Consider the following 20,066-nt stretch of genomic DNA (forward strand, 5'->3'; position numbering starts at 1 on the left):
CCTCATTTGTGTTGTTCACGTGATAGGATTGAAAATTTACCGCACATGAGAGGGTATGTTGAAAATGAATCTCATATTGATAGGAGAAGGGTCTTGCATAGATTTATAATTAAGTTTGACTACTTTTCATATTGCTAATTAATTTCATGATGAAATTTAACTTTTTTCAAACACAAAATTTGAAAAAAAATAAAAAAAACTACGTTAAAATGTCACGAGTCTAAGCGACTTTGATATTCAACAAAATAACTAGAGTTGAATTTGTGGTACACCGAAATTATTTAAATAATTTTGGCAATTTTATCTAATTTTGATATTTCAAATTTATAAGATTATCTCTTTTGGTTTTCCATTATTTTCATCAAGGTGGGAACCCACAACACACAGGCCAAACAGGCCAAACAAAGTTATTTCTTTTGGAATTTTATCATAGTCTTTATTCAAAACATATGACCCCATATTTATTTTATCTAATTGCATATTCTAACTTTATAATTTTAGTCTTTTGCTTGTTAGACTTGTCTATCTCTATAATTTAGTTTTGATTGACGTTCAAAAAGCATGTTACTTGTGCTAATTGTTTGTTATTTTAAGTTTTCATCTTTAACCAACCTTTTTTTTTCTTCTCAATATACACACATATTTGAAGCTCTTATTATTTAGAGTTTTCGATTCTTAATCTGCATTGATTGTAGGAACATCGTATTGAACAGATGCGCTCCCTTTTACGCACCCAAATTTGATTTCATTTATTTTTTCCTATAAATAGTTTTTAACTCATTAAACATGTTAAAGATATGGGCTTTTAGTTCTCGACCCAAAAACAGAATAAAAAATGAAGTGGGATCAAGCCATGCTTTGCTTTCTTCAAGGGCCTTACCGACCTAGAAACCTTGTCATCCTTTGCTTTCGGACTAGTTTCTTCTTTTTTATTTAGCCTTTATTTTATTTTTATTTTGTGAAACGCGTTCTATCTAACTTTTTTGTTATAATTTATAAGTGATAAATAGAGTTTGAACTCAAGATGCAATAGATTGAAGAAAAAAAAATCTAACCATTAGGACATTCCATCACTTACAAGGTGACGAGAGCAGGAAAAAAATGAGTAAAAATCACTGATCATTGTATAAATATAGTCAAACACGACAAAGAACTCTAGGGTTAATTTGTGAATCTAGGAAATATATAATCTCTTTTATAGAAACAATAAGGACAGTATTGACTTTTCCGATTTTCATTCCTGCTGCTTTTACTCAGTTTTACAAGACCTTGCAAAATTTAGGATTAGGTTTAGGTTTATGTTATGTTTGGGTAAGCTGAGTTTTTCTTTATTTTGGATCCGTAATAAGTATTGATAGCAATTAAGCACACCAAACACAGTCTAATCTAATTGTGATTTAGTAGAATAAAACAAGAATTTGCATATATCATTTCCCTCAACGCAAATGGAAGGGATGGAAAATGCAGTCCGGCACTCGTGGGGGAGACAACCAAACGTGGACTTACCACTTCGATATCTTATTTGGAAGAAACTTTTGTGTGTGTGTGTGTGTGTATTGTTTTGGTGGAGACAACCAAACGTGTGGTGAAGGAATCATATCCTCTTTGAATATCGAAGTTTGTAGTTAGCGGATGCAGAGATTCAGATCATTCAAAAGAGGAAGAGAGATCAAAACCTTTAGTTTGTGTAAGATTTAATAGAACGTAAGATTTAAAATGAGTAATTTGAATCTCTGAATTTGCTGACTCGAAAATCCGTAGATATTCTCGATTCCTGGTGGAGAGACAACCAAACGTGGACTTAACCCTATATATATAACATATTAATTAACATATATGCATATTCTCATCCATCCATAGCGACCAGTACTGCACCAGAACCACATTGGACGTACTGGGGACTCTGCAGCACTATTTTCTTTTTAATCGAGAGCTGTGCGTGCCCAAAGAACGACAGGCTTTTTGCATATGCATCCGTGCAGGATGCAGCTGCTTCAATACATGCATGTACGTATATAATCCATCCATGAACCAAACAAATAAAACAAATATTTTCCTAAAAATTACCCGAGCCTTGGTTTAATTATTACAAAATTCAGCTGTTAGGCTGCAGTTCTGTGCAATTTTTTGTATTGTCATGTTGCAATTTTTCTCTCGTTCTTTTCTGCTCCTTAATAATTAACAGATACGCATCCTTTCTTTTTCGAAATGGCTTTTGTGATCTTGGAATTTGATGGGTCAATTTACTTCTCCAGTGTGGGACTACATGTCTTTTGAATAAGATCACTAACTTTTGAAGCTGTCACGACATCACGTAGTACTGTCTGTAGCAAAAGAAGCAGATTAAATTATTAATCCACTTTTTGCAAATTGCAGTTCTTGACTTGTAGTAGTGGATGTAGTCAAGGAGGAATCCTATTAGTAATTTAGTGCTAGCCTTTGCTTCGTCGTCCTCTTCAGCTTCTGCTAATAATTAGCTTTGGTAATGGCAATATATAAATCATTGGTTTCAAACACATGGTATTGTGGAAGATCAAAGTTGCGCATATCGAATCTTATAAAATATATAAAATAATGTGACTTTGGATAATTTAAGAGAAATGCCAAGAAGATTGTTAAAAAAATGACTTTTCATAGATTTTTGTCATTCCACAATTTATCGTCAATATTATGCCAATATTATAAAATAGTATGCCAAAAACATGACGCGGTAGAAAGTTTATAGAGAATTCAATTTTTAAGAGTCTCCTTGGTGAAATTTCAAATTAAAGATGAAGGAGATGTTTTCTGCACTTCCATTTATTTATTCTTTCATTTTGTTCATTGGTTCTCCTTTAATTTGTTCAATCCAACAATTTAGAACAAAAGAAAAGAATGCAGGCTAGAAGAAGAAAAATAAGTGCGGAAATCATTTCCTACTCGAAAAACTGTTTTACTACGAAAAGGCAAAACTCTTGCTTCAACAAATAATCACCACCTGGATTTGCAAGAGGCCAATACAAACGATGTAAATGTTTGCTTCAGAAAATGGAGAAGCAAAAACATTGTTGTCTGTCATATATATAATACAGAAACCGTGTTTCCAGTACTTAAATTAAAATCAAAGATCAAATAATGGCACTAATGTAGACGTTTTCATTGTCTCAATATTCTTCAAAGTGGAAGTGGTCTTCTCAACCAACAAGTGGAAATAATAAAAATGCCAACGGACTTTAGCTGATACTCCTTGTCAGTTTCTAATTTAGAAGGGACAATTAGGAGGCATATCAAATCAAAAGATAAAAACTGCCCAACAAAACTTCACTTCCTGTGATGAAACCGTATCTCGCCGGATCCTCTTTGTGAGGATTCCAGGGATTCGTCAATTTTGTTCGTTTATTGTACATTGTGTGATTAGAAATTTTTTTAAATATTTTTATTTAAAATTAAACACGAACAATACTTAACAAAAACTGATTGCATGATGTACGATGAACGGACACGATGAACGGATCCTCACCAAACAAATCCAAAGAGGATCCTGTTGGTCATGTGATATGATTAATGTCTTCCAAGTACACCTATATTGCCAGTCCCATATCAACTTAAACCGCCACCAATTCTGATATTCAAAGACTCTATCATTAAGAAGCAATTGTTATTTAGGTATTGTGAATCAAATATAATTGTCAGCACGTTAAAGAAGAGACTGTCCATGGATTAATATCAAAGTGAAACGACTCATTCAAAAAAATTGATTCTAGTAGTGTCCAATTGCACCAGCACCTTTTGACCACATGAACGGTAAAGTTGGAGTTCAATATTAGTGCAATTGGAAAAGAGTTGAACGACTTGAACCCAACAATTGAATATAAAGTAAATTGTCACAATAAAAGTCTTTTGTGTACAATATGTATATATGACAGCTACACTTAATTAAAATATATCTCCCTTGCTTCCATGACTCTTTTTTCATGTCCCTTCCACTTGTATTTAGCATTATTTTCTATGCGTTGCATTGTAAATAGACTATCTTTTTACTACTTAAATAGCTCAAATGGGACTCAATTTTTCTGATCAACTTGTAGTTGACATCGCTCAGCTGGCAGTTATATGCTCCCATCGCCAAGGCTGCCTTTTCCAAAGATAAAAGATCAGAAAAAAGAGAGAGGTAGATGCTCTGTTCACTGTCGCAACTTTTCATAAAAAAAAGGATGAAAACTGGAAAGACACTAGTGTAATTGCTCAATCATGATCCATCTTTTAGCCTTTTTTTAGCTAATCTTTTTCATTCCCTAAAAATTCCTAACTTTCTGGAGGCTCAAACAGTCAACTGGGTCATTCACTATTCACTATGATTATTTACCTTGGGTATAGTTTTTTCACACCAATTATGCTTTTGGTAAAATTCGTTAAAATTTTGAGTGCAATGGAGGATGCAAGAATAGATAGATAAATGAGGTAAACAGTAGATTTCAGGTCGAGATTCTCTCCGAATTTTATCATCTAGACTCTAAAGACAAATAATATGAACTACTCAATTGAATTTGACGGTCACCATTAATTTATTACAGTGGCTCACTTGACACAAATTAAGAGCTCTAATCTCTATTTCATATATAAACTAAAGGTTAAATTTCTTTATCGTCAGGCTTTAAAAATAAACATCCAAAGAGGATTCAAATTCCACGAACTTTAATTTTCCTCATTACACGGTTGAGAAATTTTTTTTTGCCAAGTGTATCCAAGTCAATTCGGAAAGAAGGAAAAATAATAATAATTAGGGGCAAACAACTGGCTTATTAATTTGAGTCAGATAATCATTGACAAATAGAAAAGTCCCAGCATATTGTTGGCCTACAATATATGGATAATACAACAAGGAAATGATATTTAATAACCGACTATTTTATTTTTATTTTTATAAACCGTAGAAGGAGGTACAAACGTTCTTGCTGCTGTATGCGATGACAGAGTCTCCATTTTCAAAGATATCTTTTTGTTAGGAGTGCCATATTATTTATTTCAAACATGTCTAGCATATGAGTGCAGCATACGAAAAGCTGCGTTGAAGTGACTCCACATGGTGCCAAGTGGCATGCGACTTTGATCCAATTTGATTAATTGGTGATGCTTGTTGCTTGGCAATGTAGTCGACCTGCATAAAATGGAGTTGAGAATGGAGATAAGGGACAGTGTTTCATTTGGCATCGTATGATTAGTTTGGAGCACTGTTATCTTGGCGTTTCCGTTTTATAGAAGTCATTATCTTATGTAACTCATTATCCCTGGTAATAAATGATTCACATTCTGCATCATCAAGCTGTATATCCTTTACCTTAATTAATATTTGACTTTGCGCATGATTAGAATAAAAGCAAAACTCATGACAAGTGCAGAAAATTAAACCATTTCAACTGCATGTATATATAGAGAGACAAGCGGGGCTCTGGGAAAGAGGAAAATAAAAGAGCTTTGGAGCAGTGGCTTTTGGGAAGCAGAAAGCATGGTAGAGGATAAGGCTACGGAAGAAACCATGGTAGATGAGGAGAAGGAAATATCATCAGAACCCTTGAAGGCTACTACTCACTTTGTGCTGGTCCATGGCATAAGTCACGGGGCATGGTGTTGGTACAAAATCCGGTGTCTCATGGAGAGTTCCGGCTTCAAAGTTTCGTGTGTCGATCTGAAGAGCGCCGGCCTCGATCAATCCGATGCAAATTCAGTCCTTTCTTTTGATGATTACAACAAGCCACTCCTGGACTTGCTGTCTGCCCTCCCTGAGAATGAAAAGGTCTTTTATTTGGTTCACTAATCATGATTAATTATTTTTTTGTTTAATTATTGGAAACATGATTGGGGTTGTTTTGTCTACTTGATTAATATTTTCTGTGCAGGTAATTCTGGTGGGACACAGTGCTGGAGGGCTGAATGTAACTCAGGCCACTCTCAAGTTCCCAAAGAAAATTCTCTTAGCAGTCTATGTTGCAGCGACAATGCTCAAACTTGGGTTCTCCAGTGATCAAGATTTTAAAGATGTAATATATTTTTTTAATTCCTACTTAATTCCTCTTTTAATTAAACTATATTTTTATTATGATTTAATTTGAATTTAACATGGGAATTAAACTGTGAGTAAGCAGTCATGCATGACAGGTTGAATACAATTTTGATTGGAAATTAGTCTGGTCTGCTGTAGTTTGTAAGATCCCAATGTTGGTAATGGCTGCCAACTGCAATAAAAAACAAAATGGTTGTTCGGCCTTAATTATCTCCTAAGAAATAATTAAATAATTAATTACACCATTAGTCTTTGAAGCACATTTGGTGAGGAAACAAACCCAAAGTTGGTATTGTGGAAACTTATTAAATTTTGATTACAAAGTCATTAGTACTTTTCAATTTTTTTTATTCTATCACAAACAATGCATAGCAATCTTATATTCAAATTAGGGCATCATGTTTCCAATCAAGCCCAAATGATTGAGATGGGGCCAATTACTTTTTTTTTAATTTTTTTTACAAGTAATAACGGATGTAGAAAAATCGAATTCTGAAGTTCAGTTTCAACGATAAATACTCTTAATTAGTTAACTGAGTTCCAAGTCTTTATAATTAATTAATTTATTGATAATAATGTTTGTTTGAAACAGGGGGTGCCAGATTTATCTGAGTTTGGTGATGTGTATGAGTTAGGGTTTGGATTGGGATCTGATAAACCTCCAACAAGCGCCATTGTCAAGAAAGAATTCCAACGCAAAATCTCATACCAATTGAGTCCTCAAGAGGTATAAATAATATAAACCAATAATTCTATCACAAGTGGATTGAATAATAGGTTGTGCCAGCCTTTTCTTTCTTCTTTTAGTGGTGGGCTCTTGGCAATTTGTGTTAGTCCTTTGCTTTGCTTTTGAAGCAAATTGGATGGTCTTGAACTTGTGCATCAGCATCCTTCACATGATGAATTCCAATATGTGCATGAATTACTTTTTTTTTATTTTATATATTTTTTTATAGACTGACGTGTTGAGAAAAATTCTTTTATACGATCTTTTGTTGTTGTTAATTTTGTCTAATTTATTGACATGGTAAATTCTTAACATGTAGAATCATCATGAAGAGCTTAGATTACTTTAGGTTTTGAGTATGGTTAATTCTTTTGGGTTTAGCTAGGTTAGTTTTTAGTTTGTTCCACATTCCTAAAAGATAATACGTCATGTACAAAATCGCCCTTCACATGATCCTTCACATGATTGATGTACTTGCATTCAAGTTTTAGTTCATCTTAATTAGTATAACATAAACATGTTAGGATTTTCCTATCAATCGTCCATGCACTCGTGTTGATTTCTTCTTGTTGATAAAACGAGAGTCCTACTACGATTAACCGTCAAAGCATGGACTGTCGGTAGCATATGCAGCTCATGCACGCAGGTTAATAATAATATCATCCCGATTTTCCACAGGATTCGACGCTAGCTGCTATGCTTTTGAGGCCAGGACCGCTCTTGGCAATAACGTCAGCCCGTTTCGCAGAGGACAGCATCGTTGACAAAGTGCCGCGAGTTTACTTTAGAACGCTGCATGACCATGTCATAAACCCAGGGCAACAAGAAGCTATGGTAAAGAGGTGGCCACCGTCGGAGGTCTATGTTTTGGATAGTGATCACAGCCCCATGTTCTCCACCCCATTTTTGCTGTTTGGCTTCCTTGTAAAAGCAGCGGCTTCTTTTGGTGGACTTAAATAGTAGCCAGGACTAGGAGCCTGGATTTTTCATAGTTAATTGGATTTTTTTTTTAAATAACATAGGGGAATAAGAACATTTAAATTTCACCAATTGGATGTGTGGGAACATAGTTGTAATAAAATGATTGTGCATGGTAAACATGAATTTATGTTTTTTATTTTGGGTATAATTAGTATATGAATTATTTGGATACATCTTTGGAGTATGAGACATTTCCAATACATAATTGCTTTTGTTTTTGTTGGTCATTTAAAGTTGAGAAATGAGAATGAGTAAACTATCTGCTAATATCATCGAGTTTTTATATCTTGGTCGTGGTTCTGTGTTGCAAGCTGAGTTAGGAATGATTTTACATGGATTAAGAGTGGCTTCTCTACATAGTTGGTTTCCTCTTATTATTGAGTCTGATTTTAAAAATACAGGAGATATGTTTGGTCAGTTAGCTTGCGATCCTCAGCATCCTCACTTTAACTTGGTGGCTTCTTGGAAATCTTTAATGCATGATGGCAGATGTAGGATTCAACACACTTGGGAAGGGAACTATGTTGCGGATAAATTAATTAGCAGGAATTGTGTTGGAAAATATTAGTATTTTGATTTATTTGAATGTTTGGTTTACGAGCTTAGTCCGTTAGCATTAGAGTTATGATTTCTTACTTTTTAAGATCATGGTTAGTTTATTATAAATAACATGTTTGTTATTCAGTCGAGAACATGTTAGTCACGATGTAGCCTCTGATGATTTTGTAGCCGTTTCGGCATTCTTAGTTTGTTTAATAATATTCTTACCATTTTGTAGTTTTGTTTGTTGTACATTCTGATAGTTAACTTGGTATCATTGCAGTGATTATTCGGGATTATATCTACTTCTCTTCGTTATCAGTGTTTGTCATTGTTTATTTTTCCAGTTTCGATTCGTGGAATATTTTGTTTTTTGGTTGTCATTCATAGTCGAAAAAGATAAAAAAAAAAAAAAAAGAAGAAAAAAAGAGGACGTTTCTGGAATTGAAGTTTGGACCTGTGCCGACGCTGGATCGAGTCGATCCATCCTCTGCTATTGTTCCTGTATACGCTGTTGCCTGTAATCCCGACCAATATCCGCTGCCGTGCTGAACCCACCACCAGCCATCAGCCTTCGTACCAGGCCTGCCCCCTTCGTCCGTATGTGAACCATTCCACATACGCCATCGTTGCACCACTGTACCCATTGTATGCACACCTCCGTTGAATCCACTGCACTCGCAATTGTATTGTTTGTTCTGGAGAAAACCACTGCCCCAGAAAGAAAGGTTGAAGGGAAGAAGAAAAGAAAACCGACGAAAAGAAAAGAAAAGAAAAAGGACAAAAAAAAAAAAAAAAAAATCTTTTAGGTTGTTTGTTTTAGGCCCAAACGGGCAAAGAATAAAAAATGGTTAAGTTTGTTTTAGGCCCACACAAGTTGTTGCCTTTGTTTTGAAGTTGAGAGTTTTAACAAAACACTTTCTTTACTGTTTACTTTTAACGAAAAATCACATTTTTACTTTTCTCTAGTACTATTCATTACACATTTATTTGTCCCTTTTCATTAAAACTAAAGTTTTTTTGGACTTTTCGTTAGTTTTCCTTTTGAAGTTTGGGGTATCTGCAGTTGTCTTTCGTAATGAATTCTCGAGTGTTCAGAGTGTTGACCACTTGAGTGATAGTTGCCAGAATTTTTTGGCATTGTTCGTTTGTTGGTACAATTGAGATATGAATATCTCATCCGTTTAGTGACAGGGAGCACTCATGTGCTTTATTTTCATACTCACATATTAGCATGTAAGAATTGGAATCACTTTGCAAGTTAAGTTAAGTTTGCATGTCTGCCAGTCCGCCTAAAGAAGCCAATTCGCATTTGCTTGTTTGCAAACTCATATCGTATACCGCCATGAGTTTGACCGGGGATGTTGGAAAATATTAGTATTTTGGTTTATTTGAATGTTTGTTTTTCTGGGCTTAGCTCGTTAGCATTAGGGTTTTGATTTCTTACCTTTTTGGATTAGGGTTAGTTTATTATAAATAGCATGCTTGTTATTTAGGCGAGAACATGTTAGTCACGATGTAGCATTTGGGGATTTTGTAGCCGTTTCAGCATTCTCAATTTGTTTAATAATATTCTTATTATTTTGTAGTTTTGTTCGTTGCACACTGATATTCAACTCATTGGTCCTTCTTTGGAGTATGGTTGTCATATTTTTGAGGCTCCTCCCCATAGTGTTGGTGGTTTGGTTCAGGGAGATTTATGGGGAGTTACTAGACCAAAATTTGATTAGTTGTTTTAGTTTTTGGTGGCTTTAGGTTTGTACTAAAAAAATGCACGCATCGTATGATGCAGTTATATACGATAACAATTGTATATAATTTGGGAAATTTTTGAAGATTTATCTCTATTAAAAATCGTCCACAATCAAAATTGATCTAAAATTTTGAGGAAATTTTTTGAAATAACGTCACATTGACATCTCCTTTTTCGATAAATAAAAAAGACAGTGAGAAAAATGTGATCTAACATGAAAACTATAAACCTTATCGAAAAGGAGACCTTTTTAGGATACACAAATCGCACGAAATATCTCTAACCCATTACTATTTCAGCTACTGGAACTTTATCTTTGCTAACAATGGCAGCACTAGCTTCAACTGCCTTCTCATATGCACTAACGGCTGTCACACCATTGCCTCCAAAATCATTGTCCTCCCCCGAAACCTCCTTAAGCGACCGGCCCTTCGTCTCCGGCACCAAGAAACTGAAGAAGAATCCGATCAAATTATTCACAGCAAGCGCCTGGATCGCCTTTTGCACCCCTTCAACCTCATGAGTGTAACTCTGCAGCACAAATGCAGCAAGTATAGCCCCCGCTTTGCCCGCGGCCGCTGACACCTCGTGGCATGTGAACCAAAATCTAGCCGGGAAAAGCTCGGCTGACACGATGGAAGCCGTACTGTTGGGTCCAAAGTTTGCAAAAAAAAATGCCAGCCCATATAACAAAGTGAACAATTTGGTGTGACCCTTGCAGAACTCAAAGGTGGAGTTTTTATCTCACACTCCTCCTCTCCCCTAAGATTTCCGTACTGAAACCCTAGAACTCCCATGAAAATCGACATCAGTACAAACCCGCCGAGCTGGATGGTTTTCTTCCAAGCTTGTCAATTGTGAACACAGTAAACCAGTAACCGGGGAACCGTGGCAAAAAGTGCTACTAGCAGCATTGCTCTGGAGAGCTTGTAGACTTCTTCAATTGCATTCATTGCCGAAGCCCTAGGTAAAAGTCCAATGGAAGGATAAATATCCTTCTGAGTTAGCTGGAGGCTGTAAAATGCAATGTCTAGTAAGAACCAGGTGGTTGCGGTACAGAGAAGATGTGTGCCGTGCCGCCTAAGAAACTCCCTAGAAAACAATTCATATGCGGAATTTGGATCAACTAGGGGTTTGGTACCAGATTCTCCGACCGGTATGTCCCTTTCGAGGACTTTAGCCATGTCTGCATTGGCCTTGTCATGACCTCCTGCATCCAAGGCAGTGTACCTTGCAGTCTCGGGCATTTTAGTCTCCCATAGAAGGTCAGAAGGACTGCGCCAGTTCGCGACACAAAATCACCTTCTGGCTGAGTGGAGAGGACAGGATTAGTCCAAAAATCATCAGCCTGATAGGCTAGCAAGTATAGTTTGGACACGAACATGGCCATGGCTCCTGCAACCAAAATGCCGAATCCTTGCATCGCAAACACAGCTGCAATGAACCCACCCCGGGTTTTTTGGTTGGCGTATTCGGACATGATCACAGCCGAGAGGGGGTAGTCCCCCCCAATTCCAAATCCGAGCTAAAATCGGAAGAAACAGAGAGTTGTGACAACGCCTTGAGCACTGCGGCCAAAGTAAAGGCCGGAGGCCAGAGCACATCCCACCATTGTGACTAATGTGATTCCATAAACTTTTTTTCTACCGAGTTTGTCTCCAAGCCAGCCAAAGAGGAGTTGCCCTGCTAGTCCCGAACAAAGCAACCCCTGTTATGGCATTGTTGATGTGGTTAGGCAGAGCGCGGGGCTTGTTCTTTGAAGGGTCGTAGTAGTAAAGGCGGCCTATGAGTTTTGTGACGGCAGTGATGGCGAGAAGAGGTCATAAGCATCGGTGAAAATCCCATGCCGGCAATGACAATCGCCTTGTAATGATAGAGTTGAGTCTTGGCATTGTCGAGAGACGAAAATATGGTTTTTTTACCACCTGCCATGGCAGAAAGTTGTGTTTTTCGGCGACGGAGTGACAGATCCGGGGAAGGGTTTGCTAAAGATCTAAGTGATGATTTAAAAAGATCAATGGGGCGGAGATTCCTCTGTTTTGTTTTGGATTTTGGAACTTTGACAGATTTTGATTTTCCTTTCCTATATTTCGAGAAATTTGCACTGTGATTAACGATTAATTTGTTTGAAAAGCCGTTAGTACCGAAAGGACACTAATATCTGGGACAATTTTCTATATATATATGTCTGTCTCTTTCTGTCATTTCTTGTCTGGTATACAAATTGCCAATGCTGAACCAATACATAGTTTTAGAAAGCTTCACATACAAGAAACGTATTCGGATGTATGTAAAATTGGTTGTTTTCTTCATTTTCATACAGATTTCCTCTCAAATAATGCTGAATTTTGTCCGAATGTGGTTATCTTATCATTTTTCATTCGGATGCAAATTGAATTTAATATCGACTTTTTTATAAGCTATATCTGTGTGTCGGAGTATCGGTGTCAAGAATTTGTCTATGTAGGGCTATTAACAGAAATCTTGTACTGCAGGTACCTTGTCTATGTAGGGTTACTAAAATAGCATTCAGTTTCCTTCAGCTCCAGAAACCTTGTGCTGCAAGCAACAAAGATATGTTTATGAAGAGAAGATCTAAAAAAATCTCTGATTTGATCATATAACTAGTTAATATGGACATCATTCTACACGCTGAGGCCGGATTGATTTTCATGAGAATATCCAGAAGAAATGAAAAACGAAAAAATTCATCACAAGAGTAATCTTGGAGACTGGGTTGCTAATTGAGCCACGACGGCTGCTGTCTTCTTCTGGAGCTCTGGCTTGTTTCCTCCGACGAGTTTGTCCACTTGTCTTCCATCTTTAAGAAAAACGAATGTCGGAGTGGCCTTTATATCCCATGAAGTACTCAACTCCTGCAACCCCAGATTAAGGGAAGGAACATTTCATTGGCAGCTGCAATTCTATACATCTGTTCTACGCAAATAATGCAATCAAATAAGAAATCATTTGTACTTACAGCGAGAACGTCAACATCCAAGGTTAGAAATATGATAGAAGGATATTTATCTGCAAGCTCACAGTAGGCTGGTGCAATCATAATACAGGGCCTACACCATGATGCACTGAAATTTGCAACAACCTGTTGGACAGTTTTCAATAGAGAAGATATTATGAGAGAGAAAATTCGGGTTTAGGGTTGCACATCATCTCTTATGAGCCCGATTTTGGTTACATTTGGTGCACGAAGGTTTGCTTGTTTATCGTGATGTGAACAGGTCATTACGTTATGTGAAATAACGGTAAGAAAAGTCACATTACACGAACTCACAATAAGAAATGGTACATTATGCGAATGCACGAAATCAGGAAGTTAAGAGCGCTGCAAACTTACAATTTTTCCATCCTTGATTGCTTCTGATAACTTTTCCTCCCAACTTTCCATGGTCTTTATGAGGTGCACATTTCTGCCGGCAAGATGATGACCCTCTTGATGAACCTCATCGATATTGTGTCCGGAACACTGCAAGAATTGAAGCATTTTGTCGGAAGATATGCAGAAAAATGTCATTTACCTGAGAGGCTTCTAAATTATCATCTGTTTGCATACAAAGAAACTTACCATAGAGCAGCAAATTCCCATTGAGTGTGCACAGATGAACTAGGAATATATTTACCAGAAACATCTATCAAAGTAAAAATGAAAACCTTGTCAGGCAACCAATACATGCTATTGTGACTTCTCGTGTCGATTTGGTCTAGAGACATTCGCTTAGCATAAAATGAAGAAAAAACCCTCAGAAAAAGGGTCCCGTTCTTCATTCCTCCAACTTTTCTCCATGGAAATTTACAGGCAGTGGTACATTTGAAATGAAGAGCAAACAAACATGAACGCCCTCATTTTTCGTATTAATTTGAGCTTTCGAATTTCGATGCCAAGTAAAAAAGATAGACAATACAAGGCTAATTGATGTTAATTTCATGAAACAATAATTTCAATGGTGGAATGCTCATGTGAAATTTTATTAATTACATGAAAAAATATCCAAATTATGGAGGATGAAGGGAAATGTTTGATCAAAATAATGGCATTATGTTTGTGGATTAATGAGAAGATTTACCTTTGGCAAGCTTTAATCTTCATGGTGATTAAAGCTTAATCCGCAACCAAGGATAAAGAAAAAAAAAACCCCAGAAATTGGGATTAAGAAGATGGAAGAAAGGGATTATGATAGGAAAGTTGAATTTGTGGACGTCGATTCAAGAAAAATGGGAAAATTATATATTGCTCAAACGACAACAGAGCTGGCTTGCCATATAAGGTGTAATTAACACAAATAATCAGATATTTGGAGTTTTTATTTGGACTAAACAAAAATAATATGACAATATGAAGTAATATTAAGGGTTCGTTTGAAAAGTGTTTCTAAATAACTGAAAGCACTTTTAGAGAAAAGTTAATGAGTTACAAAGGCAGTATTTCTTGCAAGAAACACTTGTTATGCCCTTCTTGTAGCCTTATAGGAAATACTTTTAAGTAATTTTCCATGATTTACTTGCATTTTTATTAACGCCTTCAAGTTTTTTAAACAGAAGTTATGAGTTGTAAAAAACCGAACTGAAATATGATGAGGGACAATGTTTTGATTTTGTCTTTGATTGATAAATGGTGGAAAAAACCTAGTACGTCCAATTGTTTGCAAAAATAAATTGTTAATGTTTGTTACGGAAAATTAGTTGTCATATTATTTGGAAGTAATTTCAAGTTGAATCGTTTGACTTTACAAACCTAACTATGACTATACCATTTTTAGGGGATTGAGTTAGACCCTGCACCAAAATTCTGTGTTCGGTACTCTCATCCTTAATATCGCTTGTATCAATGAGAAAAACCGATTGGAGACATACAGAGTTTTAACTGAATGCAAGTTCTAAAATAATTTTGGTGATTGTGATGCTGAAAACAAAATAGCATTGAACATTATTTCCAAATTTCCAAATTTCCAATTGCATTCTAATGACAATGCTTAAACAGGTAAAAAAGAGTACAAGAGTTTTTTCATGGGGTTTGCACATCAAATTTCGACTCGGAGGATTGCCTAGTTTTCGTGTCGGATTGCCGGAATTCCTCTATCATTCTGACTACTTCATCCATGTTGGGGCGTGTTTCGGGCAATTTTGTTACGCATGCCAGAGCAATCTGCAGCATCTGCACCATCTCTTCTTCACTGTGTTGCTGTTTTAGAAGTTCCAAATCAAAAACCTCAGCTGTCCACTCCTCAAGCACAACAGATTTAACCCAACGCGGAAGATCAACCACGCAATCATAACCCGGATATTGAAGCGTGGTTTTGCCTGTCAGCCTTTCTAAGAGGAGCACACCAAAGCTATAGACATCAATTTGTGAGTGATTTTCCGCATGTCAGTTGCCTCTGGAGCGCGATATCCCATGGCCCGGGACATGGCTGGAGGGAAGTTCATTAGAGGACACAACCCTGCGTCCGAGATGCAAGCCTCGAGTTCTTGGGTGAGGAGGACGTTTGTGGACTTTATATTGCCATGGCTAGATTTTGAACCCTCGGAATGAATGTGGGCAAGTCCCTTGGCAATTCCGAGCGAAATCTTTACTCTTGAATCCCAGTCTGGTGGAGACCTCCCAGCATCACTGCTTCCTACAAATCCATCGGAACAACAACAACAACAACAAAGCTTTATCCATCGAAACAATGAAAATAAATTAAAGTAACTATAATTAGACTTTAGGATTTAGATTAGGCATCATACCATGCAAGTGTGCAAACAAGCTTCCTGTTGGCATGTAGTTGTACACCAAAGGCTTCTCATCTTTGGAGAAATAATAAGCGAGAGGAGGCAGGACATTCTGGTGCTTCCCTACCCTCTCCACCACCTCCATATGCTGCTCAAACTCCCTCTTCCCCACCACAACTTCCCTCAACCGCTTCACCACAACCGTTGTTTCCTCATCCAATACAGCTTTGTAAGTTGTTCCGAAACTTCCTTTGCCGAGAACTTCCGCTGACGCTCTCAGCAGATCCTCAAGATCAAAATTGTAATAGCAACCTTCAAAGAAGAACAGCTTGTTCTTCTCAGCCTCTTGCACTCCACTCCCAAAATCCTTAGGCATCTCACCCTTTCCATCACCCGCAGCCTTCCCTTTCAACATCCGGCCACCTACTTTGTTAGTCCGTTTCCAGCAGCATATGACAACAACCAGGACTAGAAGAATAAACACTGCAGAGCACCCAAATGGCATGACAATAATGGATCCCGGGCTGAGTATTTTTATGAGTGTAGCATGGTGATTTTTCAGAATGGTTGGCGAGGGTGGCAAGAAAGCAGAGGATGCAGAAGGGGTAGAGGAGGTGGTTTTAGAACAATTGTTGAGAGGTTCTCCACATAACTGAGGATTCCCAACAAATGAAGAGTTCGAATATTTTTCGAGGGAATATGGAACCGAGCCATTCAAGTTATTGTAGCTCAAATTCAAAAGCTTAAGTGCAGGGAGGTTCAGATTGGGGATGGCTTCAGAGATGAAATTGTTTTGGAGGCACAACGTAGTGAGGCGTGTAAGATTCTGGATTTTGGTTGGAATGCTTCCGGAAAAGGAGTTGAAGGAGAAGTCCAAGACAATGAGGTTGGGAGGCAGAGAGGCAGGAAGCATGCCGGAGAAATTATTGTGTTGGAGGTAAAGGTACTCCAAGGAAGGAATGGATAGGATATCAGAAGGCAGACTTCCATAGAGGAAGTTGGAGCGGAGGCTGAGGACTTGAAGAGTATGAAGCTTCCCTATACTGTTGGAAGGGATGGAACCGAAAAGTCCAATCCCCGGAAGATGGATGGCAGTCACTCGTTTTGTTTAGATTGCAAGTGATTCCAACCCAAGACATGCAAACTGGCGTGGAAGCATTCCAGTTGAGTTTTCGGATGTGGACAACGGTGGCAGCAAAGTTGAGGAGGGCTTGTCTATCCGAGTTCAGGTCAGAAAAAACTGAGGAAGGGAAAGGCGGAATAAGGGAAAGGAAGATAAGCGTGCAAATGGAGACCTGAAGCTTCATGATTTTCTGCTTAGAAAGAAAATGATACAATTAGAAAACTCCGAAAACAAAGTTAAGAATCATGCAGAAGGGATACAGATAGCAGCGAAAATTCATCTACATTTCGGGTTTAGGATGGCAAAGAGTGGCAAAGAACCACTCAATGACTTGGGAAAATCCCAGAGGATTGATCACAACTGTGTTTGAAAAGTGTTGTGCTAGATAAAACGCCTCGCTTTATGCCTTAGCGATTTCAAACTTCGGATCAAACACAACCCAAACAAAAAGGTGATAAAAGAAAACCCACTCAACTCATCATTAAAGGTCACATAACTTGAGACAGATTCCATTAGGGATAAATAAATATGCTAGCTAGCCTGTCTTAATTCTTATGATTTGAATTTCTTTCAAAAAATTACAGTGGTTGTTCAAATACGAATTCGACGCATTTTTACCTACTAGGAAAGCACAGAAGATTAAAAACAAAAACATGGATTAGTGAAAAGTAATCTCTATATTTAGACGGATTAATCATGGGTTTTTTTTTCTTTTTTTTTTCTTTCTCAAATCTAATTATTACACACATAATTAAGCTAATAACATTATATAGGACACACCAATATCAACTTTATTTGTTCATTAATACTTATAAAGTCATTACACTAGAATTTTCTTTCAAAGAAAATTCTAGTGTATTGACTTTATAAGTATTAATGGCTTTGGTATTAATTAATGAACAAATAAAGTTGATATTGGTGTGTCGTCTATAATGTCATTAGCTTAATTATGTGTGTAATAATTAGATTTAAGAAAAAAAAAAAAAAGAAAAAAAAACCATGATTTCAAACCTCCACAAACCACAAACATGATTTCAACCAAATTTCTTCTTCTACTCCGCCAACACCAACTTCAGCCCATCTTTGCTTGTCACCGAGCAAGCTGCATTGTAGTCCGCCATTGGAATATTAGCATACTTGTCTGCCAGTTGCACCGCAAGCTCATCCTTCTGATCCCACCGCTTCCTTGCGGATTGGGAGCTTCTTGCTCTGGAGCCTTCTGTGGGGCAGATTGAGATGTGCTCGCCCCATGGTGGGTCGGTGCTACCATTAAGGCTTTCCCAAGACTCTCTACATGCGCATTGATAGATTTGCGTGTCTCTGCGGACTCCTTGGAGATCAAAGATCGTAGTGCTGCTATCTCTCTAGAAACTAGCACGCTGAGATTGTTGAATCTGTCCAGCAGTTGTTTTGAGATTTCTCGCTCTGATGCAAATTGAACATTAAGGCGCTCGACTGTCTGGGTGAGGGTGTTAACAATTCCCTCAAGTTTGTTTGCTGCAGACAATTGGTTTGCGAGAAGGACAGCTGACAGGTATATCGATACCTCGGATTGACCCCAATCTGTAGACAGTTGAGAGTCCACATGTTCTGGATATGCAGATGGTCTAGCATGACTCCTTTCTCACTGGACATGTTTAGAACCATTGTCTCAAATTCTCCTTTATTCCCCCTTGATGGGGTCTTCTTGTAGGTGGGATCTGGATCTCGAGGTTGTCCAAAGAAGTCAAAAGCAATTCCCTTTGGGTCGGTAGGAGGTAAGACTGACTGGGATGGATTTGCCGCAGGAGGTGTCGGTGTGACTTGACTCTCTGTAGGATTGTTGACAGGTATCCCATACATGCTGACTGGAAACTGGCTGGTTGACGAGACAGGGCGATCCGCAGTTGCAGAGCTTGAAGTGGGCTGCCCAATCTGAGGAGAGGTTACCACCGGAGGAGTGGTTGGTGGCAGGTGCGGAGCACTGCCAGGGGCTGTTGTATTAGGAGGAACCGGGTCTTGATCTTGCCAGTTGAATAAAGGACTTGATACATCAGGCGCTAGCGTTATCTGAGGATACGAAATCTGGCCTTGTTTGACTGCGTCCAGCTTCTCCATCATTTCCTTTAGGACTTGTGCTGCAACGCTTTCGTCTTCAGCAGTCGACATCCTTCTTGACCAATAAATAAAATTCTCAACAAGATACAAAACTTGACAGGTAGAACACTAACGGTGTTCCTCCTCATTAATCATGGATTTAAATTAACTGGAAAATTTCATGGTTCAAACATATAGAGGAAAAAGGAATGGCATCTCTACCAACTTTTGTAAATTGGGAAAAGGCAAAATGCACCATCTTTAGTCAAAAGAAAAAGAAATAAAGAAAAGAGAGCTTGATCATCACCAAAATATAAGCTACAGTGAACCTTTTCCCCTAAAAGAAAAAAATTATACACTTCAAAGTTTAACAGAAGTGGGAAAAGCAATCAAATATACAAAGCAAAATGGTGACAAAGATGGAATCCAAGAAGATAATCTTCCTAAAGAAAAAGGAAAAGAAAAACTAACGAAAATAATTTGAAAACTTTGAGTTTTAACAAAAATATGTTATAAGTGAATAGTATCAGAAGTGATTTTTTAGAGCACAAATATTATTTTCGTTAAACGTGAATAATACCGGAAGTGTTTTGTTAAAACTCCCGAATTTCACATGATTTAGTTGCCTTTTGTTGCAGGTTTGCTAAAAAAAGAACGTTACTTGGTTCTTTACCTGTAACGAGTCATTCATTTTAAATTGTCAATCATTTGCTGATACATATACACAATTGGAGAAGCACGAAAAGAAACGTTACTGCTGCTAAACTGTAAATTGAACAATCCCGAATTCTTACAGGTAAGAAGCCAAGTAATTTCCACGACGTAATTTTAACTTGGGATGATCATTCATGCATTTTGAGCCAAAGTGTTCCTGCAGATCTTACAAAACAAAAGTAAACTTAGTAAAGAACAATGCCAGAAATATCAACTCAGAAATATACAAATACACTGATGCGCTATACAACTGTGGAAAAGAAGAACTTGTATCTAAAATTTAATCATATGTGGCTCAGAAAAAAAATCTACCTGAAAATCTGATCAATCTGTCACAGATTTCCGTGCTACTTGAAAGTCAAGGTGTGTGAAAATAGTTGAA

The 20,066-nt window shown here is 37.4% G+C and overlaps 3 protein-coding genes, 1 long non-coding RNA gene and 2 pseudogenes across 4 annotated transcripts; 1 reads left to right on the forward strand and 5 right to left on the reverse strand.

Annotated features, from left to right (window-relative positions):
- Positions 1-4,750: 4,750 nt before the first annotated feature.
- On the reverse strand, positions 4,751-9,039 carry LOC126591848 (uncharacterized). Its single transcript, XR_007612541.1, has 2 exons — positions 8,746-9,039; positions 4,751-5,137 (listed from the first exon to the last, which is right to left on the reverse strand). It is a non-coding gene; the product is annotated as an uncharacterized LOC126591848 (long non-coding RNA).
- On the forward strand, positions 5,309-7,919 carry LOC126590502 (methylesterase 17-like). Its single transcript, XM_050255973.1, has 4 exons — positions 5,309-5,773; positions 5,877-6,017; positions 6,633-6,767; positions 7,446-7,919. Exons 1-4 carry the CDS (start codon positions 5,486-5,488, stop codon positions 7,725-7,727), a joined length of 846 nt encoding a protein of 281 aa, XP_050111930.1. The 5' UTR covers positions 5,309-5,485; the 3' UTR covers positions 7,728-7,919.
- Positions 9,040-10,250: 1,211 nt separating the features above from the next.
- Positions 10,251-12,139, reverse strand: LOC126589769 (low affinity inorganic phosphate transporter 8-like; annotated as a pseudogene).
- Positions 12,140-12,637: 498 nt separating this feature from the next.
- Positions 12,638-14,295, reverse strand: LOC126591213 (thioredoxin H-type-like). Its single transcript, XM_050256826.1, has 5 exons — positions 14,124-14,295; positions 13,625-13,688; positions 13,397-13,525; positions 13,022-13,144; positions 12,638-12,917 (listed from the first exon to the last, which is right to left on the reverse strand). Exons 2-5 carry the CDS (start codon positions 13,643-13,645, stop codon positions 12,753-12,755), a joined length of 438 nt encoding a protein of 145 aa, XP_050112783.1. The 5' UTR covers positions 13,646-13,688; positions 14,124-14,295; the 3' UTR covers positions 12,638-12,752.
- A 662-nt stretch (positions 14,296-14,957) lies between these two features.
- On the reverse strand, positions 14,958-17,339 carry LOC126589352 (probable inactive receptor kinase At5g58300; annotated as a pseudogene).
- Positions 17,340-17,413: 74 nt separating this feature from the next.
- On the reverse strand, positions 17,414-19,272 carry LOC126591589 (uncharacterized). Its single transcript, XM_050257364.1, has 2 exons — positions 18,544-19,272; positions 17,414-18,409 (listed from the first exon to the last, which is right to left on the reverse strand). Exons 1-2 carry the CDS (start codon positions 19,040-19,042, stop codon positions 17,985-17,987), a joined length of 924 nt encoding a protein of 307 aa, XP_050113321.1. The 5' UTR covers positions 19,043-19,272; the 3' UTR covers positions 17,414-17,984.
- Positions 19,273-20,066: the final 794 nt, after the last annotated feature.

The sequence above is a fragment of the Malus sylvestris genome, chromosome 1 (assembly GCF_916048215.2).
Source record: "Malus sylvestris chromosome 1, drMalSylv7.2, whole genome shotgun sequence".
Taxonomy (NCBI): domain Eukaryota; kingdom Viridiplantae; phylum Streptophyta; class Magnoliopsida; order Rosales; family Rosaceae; genus Malus; species Malus sylvestris.

Coding starts and splice junctions, on each gene's coding strand:
- LOC126591589 (XM_050257364.1), bottom strand. CDS start 19,042: ATGTCGACTGCTGAAGACGAAAGCGTTGCAGCACAAGTCCTAAAGGAA. Junction 18,410..18,543: donor GAATAAAGGAGAATTTGAGA/CAATGGTTCTAA, acceptor CTGTCCTTCTCG/CAAACCAATTGTCTGCAGCA.
- LOC126591213 (XM_050256826.1), bottom strand. CDS start 13,645: ATGGGAATTTGCTGCTCTATG. Junction 13,145..13,396: donor CAATCAAGGATGGAAAAATT/GTAAGTTTGCAG, acceptor ACTGTCCAACAG/GTTGTTGCAAATTTCAGTGC. Junction 12,918..13,021: donor TGGATGTTGACGTTCTCGCT/GTAAGTACAAAT, acceptor CTGGGGTTGCAG/GAGTTGAGTACTTCATGGGA.
- LOC126590502 (XM_050255973.1), top strand. CDS start 5,486: ATGGTAGAGGATAAGGCTACGGAAGAAACCATGGTAGATGAGGAGAAG. Junction 5,774..5,876: donor CCCTCCCTGAGAATGAAAAG/GTCTTTTATTTG, acceptor TTTTCTGTGCAG/GTAATTCTGGTGGGACACAG. Junction 6,768..7,445: donor ACCAATTGAGTCCTCAAGAG/GTATAAATAATA, acceptor GATTTTCCACAG/GATTCGACGCTAGCTGCTAT.